The following is an 18983-nucleotide window of genomic DNA, read 5'->3' as shown; positions in this document are numbered from 1 at the left end:
ACCCCTGAAATAGTCCCCTTCCCCTGCCCCCATCCAGTAGCCCCAGGGCATGTTCCAGGCATTGAATTTGAGCCACTGAGTCAGCTTCCTGCAGTGAGTTCCAACATTCCCATTGGTAGTTTGTGAGAGCTCACCATTTTCAGGTGTTCCTTTCTATCAAGTTCGTAATTGCCCATACCAGCAGTCTTTCACCTACTTTGGTAAACCAAGAACAGTTAGCAAATGTATTACTGAGGTACCAGTCAGTGGGGAACAGAGTGACAGATATTTGTAAACCTGATGCATTAAGACCCACAGGTCTTTGGATGGGGGTAGACCACCATGGGGATAGGTGTGTTACAGACAATTTGGAGGGAGGTGAAGGGGTAGAGAGGGGAAGAGGTTTAATTAGAGTGCATTTTCCCTTGGTAATTTCACTTCGTGCTTCAAAAATTTTAATGTTCATCCTTTCATTTTCACCAACAGGTAGACATTGTGTCTCATGCATATTTTGCCTTTAAATGTGCCTTTACCACCTAAGGATGTTTCCCTGTTAACAGACTGGCGTTCCTTGACCTCCGCCCTTCTGCAACATTGGTTTCTGTAAATACGGTTAAAATGCTTATTAATTCTTTTCTGCCTAATTCAGTATTTTTTTTATAATACAATGCACAACAATGTTAGCAACAAGACAAACAACACAAGACAAAACACAAACACAATTTTTGTTGTGACCGTAGATTCATGGTATTTTGGGTTTCTCTTCAGCTGGTAGCAGCTTTTCATGATTTTCTGAAAGACAAAAAGAACATGTTTCTACCCCTTTTGGGGGGGCAGATGATTGCTTAAAATATCCCTTCCTTTTACAAATACCCTTGCCGATTGGAGGCAAAACAGAGGAATTACCCCCATACTCTCCTGTGTTTTTGTTCTATAGGCAGGCTAGGTTTCAATGGCTTCTACTTTTTAAGAGGTTAGGGTGAATTATCCCACTCTTCAGTTATTAAATTCATGAGGTGGTGTACCTCAGTTTCCCTTTTTTATACAGCAGATCAGGTTTGTAATGTTTTTTCTGCTGTGCAAAGCTTTAAGTTTATTTACAGGTAATAGCTGAGAAGCATCACCATATGACCTTAAAGGATTTATTTTTTAAATTATACACACTATACATTGTTACAGGGGTATTTATTAACACTGGGTTTTTCCCAAAGTTTAATATTAACATTAAATTTATTAAAAGTATTTTGTTATATCATGCCTTTTATTCAGACAATTTGTTTTTGAGGCCAGTGTGTTCAATGTCCTTTTGAAATCTTTGCATAAGCTTTTAAATTTAATTGTATTCTTGGGGTTTTGGTGAATTAAAAGGTAGGGGTGTCATGCATATAAGCACACCCCTTTTGTACCTATCTTCAGATTTCAGCACTGCAGTCACAAAAAAAAGTATATTTTTTTCTACTTAGGGTTAACTTCTTCCTCTCTTATTCTTAGGTTTGACTTTTTTTTCCACCTTCCTCTGGAGGGTCATAATTTGAGCCTTTTGGTTTCAGGTAGTTTGTTTGCTGACCAGGTATGTCCTTTATCTGCAGCTCCTTTGTGCTGCCATTTATGGGCAGTTCTCTCTGTCCTCTATCAATTAGGTAATTTGCATTAACACAGATGCTTTCTGGCTTGCTTTTGGATCCAAAACCATCAACAGCTCAGACTCTGTCTTAAAAGGGACACAATTAACTTTCACCAAAGTTCTGATTACTTTTCACTTTCAACTCCTGCTTCCAAAACGCACAGTGATCTGAAAAAGAAAACACAACCTATTGTGGAGGCCTTTGGAGCCCTAACAGGATTTTAATTTAGTAACATGTATTGTTTTTGCATTTCTTTTACCCCTTCTACAATATACATTGCACATGTCCTTGGGAAAATGCACATTCCTTCCATAGCTTAACTTCTATAACATTAGCCATATCAGGTTTTACATAAGGTGTAACCATTCCTTTTGCGCTCACAGAGTTTTCATGTACCCTTATTAAAGTGACAGTCTGATTACTCAGAGCCACCTTAAGGTTCAGTGTTTCTAACATTGCTTTATTTGGTGCACCTCACCCCTGCTGTTGCTCCAGAGGGGCACTGTCTTTTTTAAAATTATTATTTCTTATTTTTTTTACTACAGCTCTTATCTGCTATTTTGTTACCAAAACAAAAAAAGGATCCAGAATTTCTCCCCATTCTCCTGGGTTTGACTGCCCTGCTGCAGACATGACTTTGGTCTTTAAAAAGATATTCAACTTTATAAAGCATTGAGGTACCTTAAGGGTTAAATGCTAAATACCAAAGCCAAACAACACTAGTTACCTGTGTCTGGCAAAAAGTGTTGGCCAGTTTCGCAACTTTGAATGAAAGATTCAAATGGATTTTTAGTGGTGTTATTTAAAAACAAAACAAAAACCAATTTATTTTAAGTATCAGGAAGTAACCATGTTAGTCTGTATCCATAAAAACAACAAGGAGTCCGGTGGCACCTTACCCATGAAAGTTTATACCCAAATAATCTGTTAATCTTTAAAGTGCCACCGGACTCCTTGTTCAATTTATTTTAAACCTACAAAACAGAGTTTTACAAACCAGGAGTGTTGGTTTAGGTCCTAAACACTCCACATATTTACACAAGATATTTATACACACACAGATACATACATATCCTTTTGCTTAACATTCCTTACACTGCTTTAATTTTTTACACAGCAGTACATAGCTTACATTTGTATACATTTGGGGGCAGTTAACTTCCAATAGAAACCCCTTATGTTCTTTTAGCGAATTTGACTAAATTGTGCTGAGTCAAATGATTTATGACTTATTTACAGACATTCCTTTGGAAAAGGGCCCATTTTTCCTTCAGAATGGCTGCAAAAGAAACCAAGAATTCTTTTCCTATAACACTTTTCCTTTTTAACGTTTTCACAACGTTCAACTGCTTAGTTCCCTCCAGCCTCCACAGAGTTAACTTCTCTTTTCTGAAATCGCTTGCTTATTTCCCAAAATGACACCTTCGTCAACTCAGATATTACCATTCCAAGTATTGTCCCAGAGATCTGAATTCCCCGTGCCTGTACTTACTCCATTCCTTACTCCTGCCACCATGCCCCTCAGAGCTCCTAACTTGTTTTCCAATCTCTTTATTTGTTGCCTGCCTGCTTGTCTGGGCCTGATCCTACTTTCCTCGCTGAACTGCCCCTTCCCATAGGCACAGGCTTTGTCCCACTAACCATTTAGCAAGGAGGGTGGGCTCCTCAACTAGCCCCAGGGGTGAAAGTGAGCCGGTACGGGCCGGTACTGCGTACCGGTAAGAACCCGCACCAGCCCATACCCAGCCCACTTTAAAGCATTGCTGCGGCAACGCCTTAATGTCCCTGCCCCTTTTGCCTCCCATGTCAGCGACCCTGCTGGTAGGGTCCGTACCGGCAGGGCCACCGACGGAGGAGGGGGAAGGGGCAGCAACGTTGAAGCGCTGCGGCGGCAAAGGACCCTGCAGCGCCTTAACGTTCCTGCCCCTTTTGGCCCCCCAAGCCGCCGACGGGCGGGGGGGCAAAGGGAGCAGCTGCCCTGGGGCTGGCGATTTAAAAGGGCCCGGGGCTCCGGACGCCGGTGCCGCTATGGCAGCAGCGGTGTCCGGAGCCCTGGGCCCTTTAAATCAACACGGGAGCCCTGGGCGGCGTGGGCCAGCCAGACTGGAAGGGCTGGCTGGGGGACGCTGACCCCCCCCAGACACGCCCCTTCCACCCGAGGCCCCACCCCTTCCACCCGAGGCCCCGCCCTGTACCGGTAAGTGGCCTCAGTTACTTTCACCCCTGACTAGCCCCCACCCCTCCTGGTCCCTTTTCTCCGTTCCCTTTCTCTCTTGTTGCTCTGGGATGGTCACTCTGCCAGATAGGTAGCGATCCTTTCTGACAGAAGTCACAGGTACTTTGCTATTGTTCACTGTGTTAGCACAAAATTCTCTTTTAAGGCACCTACTTGACCCTTCAGGGTCAAGTTCTCTGGCTGAAGACGATTAAAATCGTCTGTACAATTTTCAGCCATTCTGACTGCCAGCACGCTGTGATGATTTACCGCGCGCTGTTCCTCAGCAATTTGCTGCAAAGTTTCCACTTTGCTTTGAAGACTGGTAACGTCCTCCCATAAACCTGACAGACCCTCACACAGAGCCTGCAACAGAGCCTTTTTCTTATCCTGGGAGCACTTGGATGCCAGGGAAGCTTCCACCCACCTCTGGATGGCTGGCCAATCCTGATGATCTCGGGGGGTGTGGCTCATAAGGACCCCCCCCATTTCCCCACCGCCGATTTAATAACTCCACCTCTGCAAGAGGCCAATGTAGTTAGGTTGACGCAGTGTCAGTGCAGACACTGCATTGCTGACATTGACTGTTGCTGGCTTTCAGAAGCCATCCCACAATACCCCACACTGACAGTTAAATCGGTATCAGTGCTCCTGGTGAGGGTGTGCACTACCAACACAAAGAGCATAGTTGGGGCATGGGAGGGGGTCAGGGGTGAAGGCTCTGGGCGTCACTTACCTCAAGCAGCTCCCAGAAGCAGCAGCATGTCCCCTCTCCGGCTCCTTTGTGGAGGCACGGCCAGGCAGCTCTGCCCGCTGCCCTGTCCACAGGGGAACCGTGGCCAATGGGAGCTGCAGGGGTGGCGTTGGGGCAGGGGCAGCGTGCTGAGTCCCCTGGTTGCCCCAATGCATAGGAGCCAGAGGGGGGACATGCCGCTGCTTCCAGGAGCCACGGCACACATGGAGCGGGGCAAGCCCCCCACCCTGCTCCCCAGCTGGAGCTTGAGGGCTGGATTAAAATGTCTGAAGGGCCAGATGCGGCCCCCGGGTCATAATTTGCCCACCTCTGCTCTGTACACTTACACACTAGCTAACCCTGCTGCATAGCCAGTGGCATTTTAGAGGGGTGGGGAGTTCACTGACTTCAGGAGCAATTTGTTCATTGACACCCTTTCTCTGTGGGACAGGTGTATGCGGAGGGAGTTGTTTGAAAGGGCCACTGAACAGGCCATGGTTTGTGCTGTCAAAACGGACCAACCGCAGCCTCTCTGCAGGAAGTTGCATGAGGTGACATTTCAACAATAAGTCAGTAGGTGGCAAAATCCTACAACCATTGTGCTAAGTAAAGTAAAATGTTTTCAGCTCTGGAAGGAAGGAGATGTGTCTGCAGGTAAGTCCCAAATGTCCCTGGGGCTAAAAAATAGGGGTCTCTTTCTGCACACCCTCAGACTATAATACTCTCAAGTGGGAAGGGGGGGTCCTCCTTTGGATAAGGGGATTCTCTATAATAGAGTTGTGGGGCCCCTTTGGATGGGCAGAGGAGGAGCCCCCTCAACAGTGCCCTGAAGGATGCTGGGAGATACTGCCCCTCCAATGGACAGCTGATGAATTTTTTGAGGTGCTGATAGTGAGAACTGGTCCCTTGCCCTCCTTTTTTTGCTAGCCCTGCTTAATAATAATTCATACCTTATAGAGCACTTTTCACCAGTAAATCTCAAAGTGCTTAAGAAGGTTACTACAGTGGCATATATAGTAACTTCGGGTCCCAGTATGACTCCAGCAGAGGGAAGAGAGAGGCACCCCAAGCAGGCAGTGTTGGGTTTGCATGAGCTCCCTGCCACCCCGAATAGCTCTGCTGCTCCTGCCCATGCATCGGCCTCCTCTGGTGGGTTTCTATATTCCTAGTACACTGACCCGATCTTCCTTGGGATAGCTGAAACAGGTTTGGGGGATTGCATGCCCCAAAAGAAACATAGGGCTGGAAGGGACCTCCTGGGTCATTGAGTCCAGACCCCTGCATCAACCCTGCCTCATGGCAGGATCTTAAGTCGCTAATACAAGGGGTTTGGAGTTTGTTTTGTATTTAACCAGCTAACTACAGACATTTGGGGGTTTGGTGCAGAAAAGCATCAGGAGTCTCAGATACTCATCCACATCTTTAGGGTCTGGAAAACTGGGCTGGGAATTCTGGAGAACAGGCTCTATCAGGAGATTTCTGGTATTTCCTGCCCTGATGGAAATACCCACGGTAGACTATCTGAGGTATCTCCAGACTATCTCAGAGCATCCTAACGATCTGTTTCTAGGCCCAGCTGGAACTAGGAAACCCAGAAAATCAGAAAACCTCAATTATAATCAAAACTGAGATGGGTCAAAACTATTTATCTAAATCCCCTGAACTCTGGAGTTTGTACAAAATGGGACTCAGATCTTAGCCATCCCTCTTTTGGTTTTTGGTTTTGAACAATGGAACTCCAGCCTATGAGGTCTGGCCAAACCAAACCCGCCCCATTGATGGCCATCTCTAGGAAAAAATTTAACTTCCTATATCATCACTCAGAGTGATGAGCAAAGATCAGGGTCATTTGCTACTTTATATAAACAAAAAGAACAGGAGTACTTGTGGCACCTTAGAGACTAACATTGGTATCCGATGAAGTGAGCTGTAGTTCACGAAAGCTTATGCTCAAATAAATTGGTTAGTCTCTAAGGTGCCACAAGTCCTCCTTTTCTTTTTGCGAATACAGACTAGCACGGCTGGTACTCTGAAACCTTTATATAAACAGGTTCCTTCCTGCCTAATGTAAAGAGGTAACTATATTAAACAAAGGAGAAGTTGAGAAATTAGAAAATGAAACAAAGGGGACGCTGAGAAATTGGAAAATGAATGCAGTCTCTCCCTTAGCAAACATCAGCATAGACTCCTTTTTTTAAGGACCAGCCTGAAACACATGCTTTAAAGCAGGGGGTGAGGTGGGGGTTTAATCTAGCAGCATCATAAAACTGGTCATGTTTTATTGTAATAGAATTCCGGGCGATATTTTGAAGGCGAAGGGGAACTTCCTGAATACTTTGGCTATCTTGGTTCTAAAGAATATTTAGCAGCTTCCTTTGACTTCCTTGATAGCGTGCTGTCGATTCCCCAAAGCCTGCTCCCTCATTCATCATGGGAAAGCAAACACAATTAGCTCTCCAAGCACTGGGGTTATTTTAAGGAAGTTAAAAACCCAGAGGGCTGAATCAGTGTCTGTCCAGTGCAGATGCTGGCATATATAGGTCTGTGGTATCATTGAACAATCTGAGGTTACATAGTTAGGAAAATGTAAACTTGCCAAGACCAATATTTTTCAAAGGGATGATAATACTTTAATCTCCATTTGCAGCCTGAGACACAGCTGCTCCAGTAAGTATTCTTGAATTCTTTTCTTTCACATCTTTGATATAAGCAGATTGTAGCAAGCTCAATTGCTTTCCCATCCCACACCTTCCAATGACCTGGCTGGGCTAAAAGGCTTAATAAAGCTTGTGAATATTTTATAGTTGCTCTCAAGGTTCCTCCCCCACTCTGAACTCTAGGGTATAGATGTGGGGACCTGCATGAAAACCTCCTAAGCTTACTTTCACCAGCTTAGGTTAAAACTTCCCCAAGGTACAAATTAATTTTATCCTTTGACCCTGGATCTCCACTGCCACCACCAAACTGTAACTGGGTTTACTGGGAAACGTAGTTTGGACACATCTTTCCCCCCAAAATCCTCCCAACCCTTGCACCCCACTTCCTGGGGAAGGTTTGGTAAAAATCCTCACCAATTTGCATAGGTGACCACAGACCCAAACCCTTGGATCTGAGAACAATGAAAAAGCATTCAGTTTTCTTACAAGAAGACTTTTAATAGAAGTAAAGGAATCACCTCTGTAAAATCAGGATGGTAGATACCTTACAGGGTAATTAGATTCAAAACATAGAGAATCCCTCTAGGCAAAACCTTAAGTTACAAAAAAGACACACAGACAGGAATAGTCATTCTATTCAGCACAGTTTTTTCTCAGCCATTTAAAGAAATCATAATCTAACACATACCTAGCTAGATTACTTACTAAAAGTTCTGAGACTCTATTCCTGTTCTATCCCTGGCAAAAGCATCACACAGACAGACACAGACCCTTTGTTTCTCTCCCTCCTCCCAGCTTTTGAAAGTATCTTGTCTCCTCATTGGTCATTTTGGTCAGGTGTCAGCAAGGTTACCTTTAGCTTCTTAACCCTTTACAGGTGAGAGGATTTTTCCTCTGGCCAGGAGGGATTTTAAAGGGGTTTACCCTTCTCTTTATATTTATGACAGTTGCGTTGCAAGTTCTCTGATGATGGTGGTTACACCTGTTTTCTAAAATGGGCTCTGATCCTGCACGGTACTGAGCACTTGCAGCTCCCATGGAGTGCAGGGCAATCAGAACTTTGCAGGATAGATCCCGTGAAGTTTAAGAAAGTATGTCAATCCAAACTATTTGGTGAGATCCAATGACAACATGGCTTTGGATTTATTCAATGTTGTTTATTTAAATCTTCTCCTAAGCCAGCATGTGTAAATCATTTTTCATGTCATGTGAACCATAACAGTACTATACACTGTGCCTATATTTAAGGTTGATTGACATTTCCCATTATAAAGCCATGTTTTTAATTGCTTATAACTTTGCCAAACTTTAACCATTTCGGCTGAAATTTCATAGGCCAAGTATCTGCCTCGGGCTGAATTTAAAAAAAAATCAGCTAAAATGGTTCTGCTATTTCTGAGAATGAGGTCAGGAAAAAATACCTCTTTTTGCCCATGTTAAAAAATTCTTACGACTGTTTCATTGAGAAGCTCTAGCGACTCTGTGCTTTGGAGCAGGGACTTGAAATTTGGCAGAGGCATCACCCTAGTTTCAGTTATGTGCCTTTTGCCATTCCTGGAAAACTCTACTCAAACTTGGCCAAGCTATAAGCCTCTGAAAATTGTTGCTCTCACCTGCTCCATAGAGGTTGGTTAGAGGCTGGCAATTTTATTCCACAAAGACTCTGTACTGAGCATGCTCCATCCCCACACACCTCCTATGCAGAATTACATTTTAACCAGGTAAACACTTATTTTACACAACGTGAAATCTTCCTCAGGCACTTCCTGGCTTGCTAGCTACATTCTATCCAGCAGGCATAGTTCTGTAACATCAAATAACACAAATGTCATTGCAACCCATGGTACATTGTAAGGAGAGTGATCACTTTAGATAAGCTATTACCAACAGGAGAGTGGGTTTGGGGGGGGGAGAAAACCTGGATTTGTGCTGGAAATGGCCCACCTTGATTATCATACACATTGTAAGGAGAATGATCACTTTAGATAAGCTATTACCAGCAGGAGAGTGGGGTGGAGGGAGAGAAAACCTTTTGTAGTGATAAACACCCATTTTTTCATGGTCTGTGTGTATAAAAACATCTTCTGTATTTTCCACAGTATGCATCCGATGAAGTGAGCTGTAGCTCACGAAAGCTTATGCTCAAATAAATTGGTTAGTCTCTAAGGTGCCACAAGTACTCCTTTTCTTTTTGTGAATACAGACTAACACGGCTGTTACTCTGAAACATGGTAACTATAGTTACCATTTAGTAAATCAACATATGCCAACAGTTACCACACAATGTAAGTGAACATACCATTGCCATTTCCTATATGCTTAGAACTGAAAATAACTGCAGCATTTTAGATTTTACGTGTTGACTAAAGGTACACATTGACTTTATAATGGTGACCACTGTAGCTAGTAAATCAGGTGTTGCCGGAAGGATGTCACAGAGCCTAAGTATACTAATGAAGTACATTTATTACTTATTTCTATGCTAAATGATGTCCTTACGCACACTGGTTAGCAAGAACATTTGGTATATTATAGTGGTAAGGAAGCAACACTGTAGTTAAAGTTGCATCATGATATCTATTTAAGGTCAGCCTTTCAAAGTCCACTAAAATCGACATGCTTTGTTGCATTTATCTGAGATTTGGTGTTCCTCTGGAGGGTGCAGGGTAGGGTTAATGACGTAAACTGGTAGTCATTAGGGCCAGGGGTTCTGGAGATATAAGCCATGAAAAAATAGCTATTTTTAAAAAGTTTCTAGGGGTTTTTGTTTGGTTTTGGTTTTGGGGGGATTTTTTGCCCAGAGTTGATCAAACTGTTGATGAGCTCTGGGTCAAAATGGTCTCAGTCTATTGAGTTTTACCCAAGGTAGTGCATGGCACTCCCTAAATCTTTGGAGCTTCCAGCTTGAGAACAGTATTTAAGAAAATGTATATTTTTGCACTGTGCACACGCCAATGCAGAAAAACAGCTAGAGGCGTTCCATTCCCACCATTTTATAAGCTTTAAAGCTCGACTCCGGTAAGTGCTCTAAAATCCAAAAGGTTAATTGGATTGCTTTGAAATTGGGTGTGCCTCATGGGGATGCTGAACAGCTTTAGTGAATCAAATTTGGGATCACTTGACCAAGGGGTTCCCAAGGTATTGCCCCGCCCAGCGCAGTTTATTTCTGATGCCTTGTACTGTTAAACTGAAAGGTTCTAATGACTGGATAACTCTCAGACTTCTCGATAGCTGATGTGAGCTCACCCTTCAATCAACATATCTAAGGGTAAGTTAATCACAAGCCCCCACTGAAGACAAAAAAAGTTTTGGATGGCGTGCCTGGAGGTTGCTGCAATTGTTGACAATTTTATTTTGGAGGGAATATAATTGAAGTCTTTGGAGGGAAAAAATTAGACAAGTGAATGCATCCTGGGAGGGAATGCAGTCGCAGTGGAGTGGGTGTGTAGCAAGGGGAAAGGGTTATGGGGAAGGGTAAATGGGTATGGATGATAGGGGAGGTGAAAAAGGTTGGGGACTCAGGTGAGGGAGACATGGCACCCCCAACTCTGCCAGTGGGGCCCAACCTCTTGCACCCCAGAACTTTTCCACTGTCACATAGTTGTCCTTCACTCCAGGCCCTGGATGTGAGTCAGGTTATAAGAGGAGGGAAGTAACAACAATAGAACCATTGATATGTGTGGTTAGATGTTGATAGATGTTTGGCTGCATGTGTGTGTTCCCTCTGCGTGCCGCCCCAGGCCTGCGCAGACAGCTGGCACGGCAGAGCTCAAATGAACCACCCAATGACTACAAGATTTGTTAAGGGACAAAGGCACCCAGCCAGGTTTATTGTCGATGAAGCACAGTACTAGTATCCCACAGACTCTACCAGACCACTAATACATGTATGTCCATAACAGTGGACCACCTCAGTGAATGGCAGAACTTTCACTCTAGACCATTCCTCTCTAGACCAGACAAAGATACTTTCTTTGAGATACATTTTTATACCCCAACACAAGTTAGTACTGCCAATTTTTTTTTCATTTTTGTCCTTTAATAGTGTTACATGGGATTTTGTGGGTAAGCGTGAATGGGGCTGGCAGAGTAAAGATAGGTGTGGTCACAGGGTGTATTGGGACATTGCTGAACAAAAGCAGAGTTAAGGTTGCATGGGCAACCTTAATTCTCCATTTCCTGGTTTTCAGAAGTTTGAGTTTTGCTCAATTCAGTGTTGTGCAATGGGATGACATACCATCCAGCAATCTTAACTCTACATTAACACAGCTTTTTATCATTGAATACATCTGTGCTTACATCAGATTTTCATGTTAGGGTTGCACTTGAGCTTTAACATTCTTAAGAACTGGTAGAAAATGTCCTCCAGAAATCTATTTCCTCTTTTAAAAATACCCCATTATTGCACTGCGACACTGATAAACACATAAGTGACAGAGCACTGAAAAACAGATGAGCTCGTACTAGTCATTAAACTACAGACAGCTCCCAAAGTTATGCATGCTCCTGATGACACTTCTTCCATTATGTTAAGGCGTGAGTGGAGTTATGTCTCCTAAAGCAGATATGAGGGTTTCTGTTGCATTAGAATTATAATGAATGAGGGTATGCCAAATAGAAGGCAAAATTGGCCAGTGTTATGTGCTGGTGTTGTGTGTGGATGTTCTTACTAGGTGAAATTTACCCCTCTCTTTGGGGTGAATTTCACCCAGTATAAATAGCCAATCATAATGACACACCTTTAAAATTATAGGAAGGTAGCCACCATCTGAAATCCGTGGCTCTCCAAAGATAACCACTACAATCAAAATTCTTTTGTGGAGCTATAGCTGGTGTATATGTGTCTGTGTAGGAGACTCTAAATTCCAGGCTCAACAGAAAGGAAAGCATTTTAATTTCCAGTGTTAGAAAGTATCAGAGTAAAAATGAGTTGTAGTCTGCTTCTGTACAGGTTACAATTGTTTAGAATAAATCAATACATTTGAAATTTGTCATGATTGGCATCAAAGAACTCTGGACTACAAGAAAAACAGCAAACATTTCCCCCATAGATAAGTGTATGTCAGACATAATCATTTTGATTCATTAATGTTACCTATCTTTCCCTCCTATAAAACATGTGACAAGGGCTGATTATTCCACATATTCCTATTGGTGTGCAGTGTTTCCATATGCTTGCAACCCAACTATCGCTAAACTAATCAGCACTGTCTAGGATAAATTGCATTTCCACCCATTATAGCTTAATTGTTGACAGATGGGAACACAAGAGGGAAATATGTGGAATCATTCAGAGGACAGATGTATAGCCCAGTGCCAGGTTAATTGTTCCATCCCATTAAACCATTGACTTTTGTCTATACCTAATAAAGCTTTCACAATATTTTCCTATTCATGGTGGTTAAGTGAGATCTGGAAAGCGTTCACAGAGGTATTTATTTTAAAACATAGAACCCAAGTAAAACAGTCGTTAGTCATTAGCTACCTTTACTATTTACATTGTTGTCTTCTCAAAATTAATCTCTTTTTTTGGTTTAATTTTAACATTTGATTTGATTTTGTTTCAGTTTGCTTTGTAGGGGTTTTGTCATGAAATCACTGTACGTAGTCTGAACTTTTGGGACAGTGTCAGTTATTTTCTCATGGTTGAAGCAGGCAGAGATGCAAAAATTCATAGATTATAAAGCCAGAAGGAACCATTGTGACAATCTAGTCCACCTCATTACATGGCAGTTACATGCATGGATAGAGGGGATAAGGAAGTACAAGCCTACAGTTAAGACTCTGAACTGGAACTCAGGATATCTGGATTCAAATCTAGTCTCCGCTACAGACTTTCTGACCCTGGCCAAGCCACTTAGGCTGGGAATTTGAAAAGAGCCTAAGGGAGTTAAAGACCCAAATCCCAATGAAATACAGTTGGCGGTGGGTATCTAACTCCCCTAGACTTCTATGAAAATCCCAACCATAATATTTCTCTATATGAGTCCACATCTGTAAAATAGGAATTGTAATACTGAGCTACCTAACAAGGATGCTGTGAGCTAAATTCATTGTTTGTGAGTTGCTCAGCATTACAACGATGGGGCTGTCTAAGTATATAGACAATAAATGTCCTAATTTGAAGGATAAAAGAGGTTGAAAATTGTGGGAAAGGAATGTGGGTTTAGGATCAATTATCTTTATTTACTGTTTGTTGCTAGGTTCTTTATAGACAGATGGTGGCAACAGGCCTAACTGTGCCCTGATATCTTTATAAATCAGGAGTAGTTCTAATGAAGTCAACGAAGTTATGCTGGTATAAGTGCAGTCAGAATCCAACCAAAGGTCACTTGCAGATCTTGTGCTAATTAGATGACATACTGACAGAAGGATGGCGAGGTCACAGTGTGACTGAATGGCAAGGTAAGGCAGGAGTTTTGTTAGTTCCACAATTCCTCTTGCGCCTGTGCTTAGGTACATGTAAATTTCAATAGGACAAAAGGGTGAGGATGTGCCAGGCTAGGGCCTATGAGCTACCTTGAAGATGTTTCTCCCCCAAAGAGGCTCTTAAAAGAGAAGGTGGCAGAGCAAAGGTAATAAGGTGAGCAGGGGGACGAGACAAGAGGAGGGAGTAATTCTCCTGAGAGTTGGGTCATCTGATCCTACAATCCAAACTCACACAAAACTCCTGCCAAAATCAATAGGCATTTTGCCTGTCTCAGGAGTGTACGACTAATGTTACCCTTTATTTCTTGTTCAGTGGCATTCCCCTATGTACCCCCATCTTAGCTGCGTTAAAACAGCTGCATGATAAATAATTTCAGTTCCAGTATATTGTTGTATATTCCCCTGAATTTCTCATTATATCTTTCCACAAAACAGATGCACCTTCACAATGGTGGCCCTTCGAGACCTGCAAAGATAAATGGGTTTAGTCATATCCGTATCTGCAGTGTTCCTTTGTATTTCTTCATACTTGCACAAACTATTTACTTCACAAAAGAAGTAATTCTTAACAGCATCAGGCTATCCATCCAGTGGGTTTAAAGCATAATCAGAGAGCTGAGTTTTTTCAATGCATGACTCCAGTCCCATCCGGATCGTTTGCAGTTAGAATTCCTTATCAAAGAACTCATCAAACAGAGGGATTCTCTCTGTCTTGGTTCTCACTAGTGCAGGTTTGTGACCCAGCTTTCTCTCTTCTCTTTTCCAGTCATCTGAATCAGTGCTAGAGCTGTCCCAGAATAGATCTCTTGGATCCTGATGCTTTACGAACCACATTTCCACTTTACTGCTCTGACTGGGATAGGATTCAGCCATCTCGTGTGGCTCCAAGAATTCTCCATCCCATGTATTTCCTAAAAACAAGAAAACCATCTTCTTAATTATTCTGGGTTGCACACCCAATTGCAGAGGGGTTATCAAGGACTTACTGAGGGTTGGTGGAATCACATCAGAGGAACCCAGGGCCCAATTCCAAAATGTGTGCAGATCAAACTATTATTTTTCTTTTCTCTCCTTATGTAAAAAAGATTCTCAGACTGTAAGTGTTAGATGCCGTAGCATATAGGAAAAGGATAATGTCCCTTTAAATAGTTTATGAGCCTTCTAATGGTGCTCACCATGTTTTATGTTCAAGAAGCCAACAGAAACCAGCTAATGTGGCCATCTGTATGTAGTTAGGTTCTGAATGTTCATAAATATTTAGTAAAAATGATTATTTGAATAGAAATGTGCCCATTGTGCTTTCTTCATATTGTTGTTGTGTAAAGAGCACAAGGCACAACAGATACATTCTGGAATAACTCCAGTACTAGAATGCCATGTTTATTATTAGAGCTGGTTGAAGAATAGATTTTTTTGGTTCATTGGCAACTTTGAAAAATTTTAACAAAATGTTTCAGGTCAGACTGAAAACAAATTTTTTTAAAAAATGTTGGTGAATTCAAACATTGACTTTTTTTTATTCCAGACAATGAAACCTTTTGTCTCAACAAAATCAAAACGTTTCATTTTGATTTCAACCATTTTCAATTGTTTTTTGGATTTTTAAAAAATAAAATTAAAGGAAAATTTGAAATAAAAAGTCCTTTTGAACCGAAAAATCAAAAAGTTGAAAATGACCAAATGAAATGGTCTGATGTTGCCAGACTATTTTAAATGAACAATTCAGCAAATGGACATGAATTTACAAAATATTTCAAGGTCACTGAATCTGCATTTTTCGCTGAAAAGTTTTGACCAAAAAATGTCACCCACCTCTATTTATTATGCTGTTTCCACATTTTAAACCAAATATTGTTTTTATATTTAGTGATAAAGGGGGGAGATTTTATACTTTTATGTACAACCTTTGTTCAGTCTCAGAACCTTTTTCCATAAGTGGTGTGAACTGGCCCCAAAAGCTGTGGAGCACGATGGCCCTGATCTAACAAGATAGTTATGTACATGCTTAACTTCATGCACATGACTAGCTGCAATGAAGTCAAGCCCAAGTTCCTATATACTTTGCAGGCTCAGGCCAGAGTGCTGAACACCAGGCAGGGTTGAGCTCTATATTTTTAGGTGCATAATTATTAAATATATGGTGTGATAAGAGGCAGCATGGTTTAGTAATGGTTTAGCTAAGGGCCATGGGGCTTTTAGCTCATGCAGTAGAGGCTCATGCATTTCGCTCCCGAAGTCCCAGGTTCGCTCCTGTTTGCCGACGAACAGAGTCCGTCGGTGTTACACCTGATTCACATCTCACACTTGTATATCTACATTAACTTCATTGAAGTTACTCTGGATTTATGCCATTGACAAGTGAGATCTGAATCAGGCCCTTGAGTACTTTGAAAAAAACATAAACAGAGTTAAAGGTCTCAGAGAAGCAGTTCAGAATGAGTTCTTCATCAAATGAATGAGAGGGAGAGGAGCCTGCTCCACCGCGAATTTGTATTAATTGCTAGGGCTGTCCCATATGTATAGCGTAATCGACGGCTGACTACAATGCATCCTGACAGGCAGGCCATGGCGGAGTCACTGCTATATTGAGTTCTACCAAGGGACACATGTACATGGAATGAGCAGAGCCATCCGCACAAACTCTTCATCAAAAGGAATCAGACTCTCCTCAGTCTCAAAGGCCTCTCTGTGGAACAGCATCACTTCAGGGTTTGCTGTCCTTGGCTGACTCCAGCCCTTCAGTCGCAAGGGCTTAGTTCAAGGTATTCCATCAGGAGGCAGGTTGCACTCTCCTAGCTATCCGAATTTCAGCTTGTGTTATTTTTAGCACACTCTCTGAGCAATGTGGTCCTGGCATGACCTGTGAATGCAGTGATCTTTGTTCCACATTAATATGCCTATACAGTAGAATGTGCCTTGCGTGACCATCCAACCAATCAGTAAAAACTAGGCATCTACTAGAGACAGCCTGTAATTAAAGGTTTAACCAAAGTGTACCAGAAACCACAGGGTGCACTTTAAAGGGTTTCTTTAGGACAATAAAGCTATCTTTATTAGACAGCTATCTAATTAAAATATCTTTTGCCAGCAGTATTCAGCCGCGAGTCCCCTTCCGCTCTGGTCCGGCAGGACTCCTGAGTCTTTGGGGTTCTTCCCCTAGAGATAGTGGGCCTGAATCTGATCTCAGATTCACACTCACTTTCATCCAGGGCATGAGGCTAAGGTGAAATTCAGCCCTATGCAGATGGCCAGCAGAAGCCTGTGCTGAGGGCTCACATAGGATGGAAAGTGGAGCCTGGACCTTGGCACTCCAACTCTACAGACAGAGCCATTCATCCACGGAGACCCTCATGCACCTACACACCAAAAACTATACCCATCTGTGATGGGGTACCTACCCCACACCGGCATAGATGGGGTTTCTCATGCCCTGTCCCAGAAGAAGCAATGGAGGGGAATCCTCCAAGGGACCCAGAGAGGCTGCGTGAAACACAGCCAATCAGGCGGGAATTGCAGGGAGACATCCAGGCCCAGCAGGCTCAGATAAAAGGGAGCTGCAGAGCAAAGTAGGATCAGTTGCTGCTAGGAGCCCAGGGAGTAAGGACTGCACCCCTGGAGGACTGAGAGAACTAGAAGCACCTTGGACAGAGCAGTGACTGGCTCCTAGGACTGAGCAGCTGAGGGCCCTGAGGTGAGGGTGAAGAAGGTGCTGGGGCCATGGGGAAGTGGACCAGGAAAACAGAGCCACATTGACAGAGGTTACAGAGGAGCTGCAAGAGGCTGCTATTTACAAAATCCCTGGGTTAGGGCCTGGAGTAGTGGCTGGGCAGGGCCAGGTTTTCTCCACCCCCCCGCCACTCTCGCCACCGGAAAAGTGGCTGGGCAATAGGACAGTGATATGCACTTTACCCCCTCCCTTTCTCTTCTTCCCCCCTCCCCCCCCCCGGAAGGCAGAAACAGAGATGATGACCTAGCTGGAGGGCTGAATCGCAAAGAGGATGCTGCAGTTCTGGGAGCCGAGGGAGGAGCCGTAGGTGGGAGCAGAGACAGAGCGCTGGTGGGCAGATGTGAGTGTTGGACTCGAGCTAATCCCCAGCATGACCAGGAGGAGGCACCTGTCTAGCGATGAGGACTGCGCCCCGTGACACCATCCCATTGCTAAGGAGACGTGAGTACAAACTGGACAGACTTGTTTGAAATGTGGACAACTATGATGTTGAAAACATAAGCAGAATTTCTGGGAGCCCCCTTTTTTTTTTGTTATGCCCACAATGTTTTCCTAGAAGTCTAACTTATCGCTGCTTTTGCTCCTTTCTCTTCCCCAGCAAGGCTAAGGAAGCAAAATCATTACATGTTACTGTGACGTTGCACTCTATATGATTTTATGAAAATATGCTAATGAGTGTGAATATAATGTAACTGGAATATGCTCCATGCAAAAGGTCTCTTGTAAGGTATCATTACAAAGCTTATAATCTACTGAGTGTGCTCATCCTATTTGTACGAATGGATCATTCTTGTATCTGAAACTAGAAATACGAAATATAACTCTGAGGTCCTATTGTAATTATGCAAAGTATGGGCCATTGATGGTGGTTTGGAATCTTGATGGCTCCCATTAACCAGGACAATTGACTGTAGATGGCTCTGTTGACTTGCAAGCCTTCCTGTGAGTCAGGCCAGGAAGAATGAAGGCTTGGGGTCTCACAGGACATGTGACCATGTCATCTGGTACCGGAATCCATCTTAAACCTGGTGCTTTTCCATTTAGATCGAACCTGTCACAGTTACACTGCATCAGCGAGAGAATCCAGAGACCTAGCAAAGAGCAACTGTTTGGTACTTGTATTATCGCAGAGCCTACGAGCCCTAGGCATGGCCCCAGACTGCATTGTGCTAGGTGCTGCACAAATGCAACAAAGAGACAGATGCTGCCCCAAAGAGATTACCATATAGACAGCCAGAGGCTGCGGGAAGGGGTAGGACACACAATGTGAACAATGTGATGGCAGCAAATGTCATGTCAGTTCCATGGGGGGTTTTCTCTCATTTTGTTTCCTTTATCTGCATATATTTAGGAGAGGATCAGCTAAATGGACAGAAAAGGGAAGGGAGAGGAGACAGTGAAGGGAAGTGGGTGAGGGGGACAGGGCAGGGAAGAGGAGGGTAAGAGGGGCAGGTGTGGGGTGACACAGAGGACGAGGGGGAAGGTTGAAGCAAACAGCCAGTCAGCATAGGGCAGAGAAAGTTCAGAGAACTGGAAAAGCCTGCCCCAAACAGGTACAGGATCAGGCCCCTTGTCTGTCTCCTCCTTTTTGCATTTATTTTCTCAAAGGGCCCTGGGC

At 43.3% G+C, this 18983-nt stretch overlaps 1 protein-coding gene across 3 annotated transcripts in view; it reads right to left on the bottom strand.

Moving 5' to 3' along the window:
* Positions 1-425: 425 nt before the first annotated feature.
* CCDC198 (coiled-coil domain containing 198) overlaps positions 426-18983 on the bottom strand; it is a 34670-nt gene continuing 16112 nt past the window's right edge. For 2 of the 3 annotated variants that reach the window (XM_073350005.1, XM_073350007.1), the window contains one exon: positions 12081-14549. In XM_073350005.1, the coding sequence (XP_073206106.1) occupies positions 14302-14549 (248 nt within the window). In that variant the 3' untranslated portion in view covers positions 12081-14301. Of the gene's footprint in view, positions 772-1732; positions 1772-12080; positions 14550-18983 lie in introns of those variants that run through there. The other variant, XM_073350006.1, reaches the window with a different exon arrangement.

Source organism: Lepidochelys kempii, chromosome 6 (assembly GCF_965140265.1).
Source record: "Lepidochelys kempii isolate rLepKem1 chromosome 6, rLepKem1.hap2, whole genome shotgun sequence".
Taxonomy (NCBI): Eukaryota; Metazoa; Chordata; order Testudines; family Cheloniidae; genus Lepidochelys; species Lepidochelys kempii.
The sequence above is the reverse complement of the archived record's forward strand: the minus strand, read 5'-3'. Positions and strand labels throughout refer to the sequence as shown.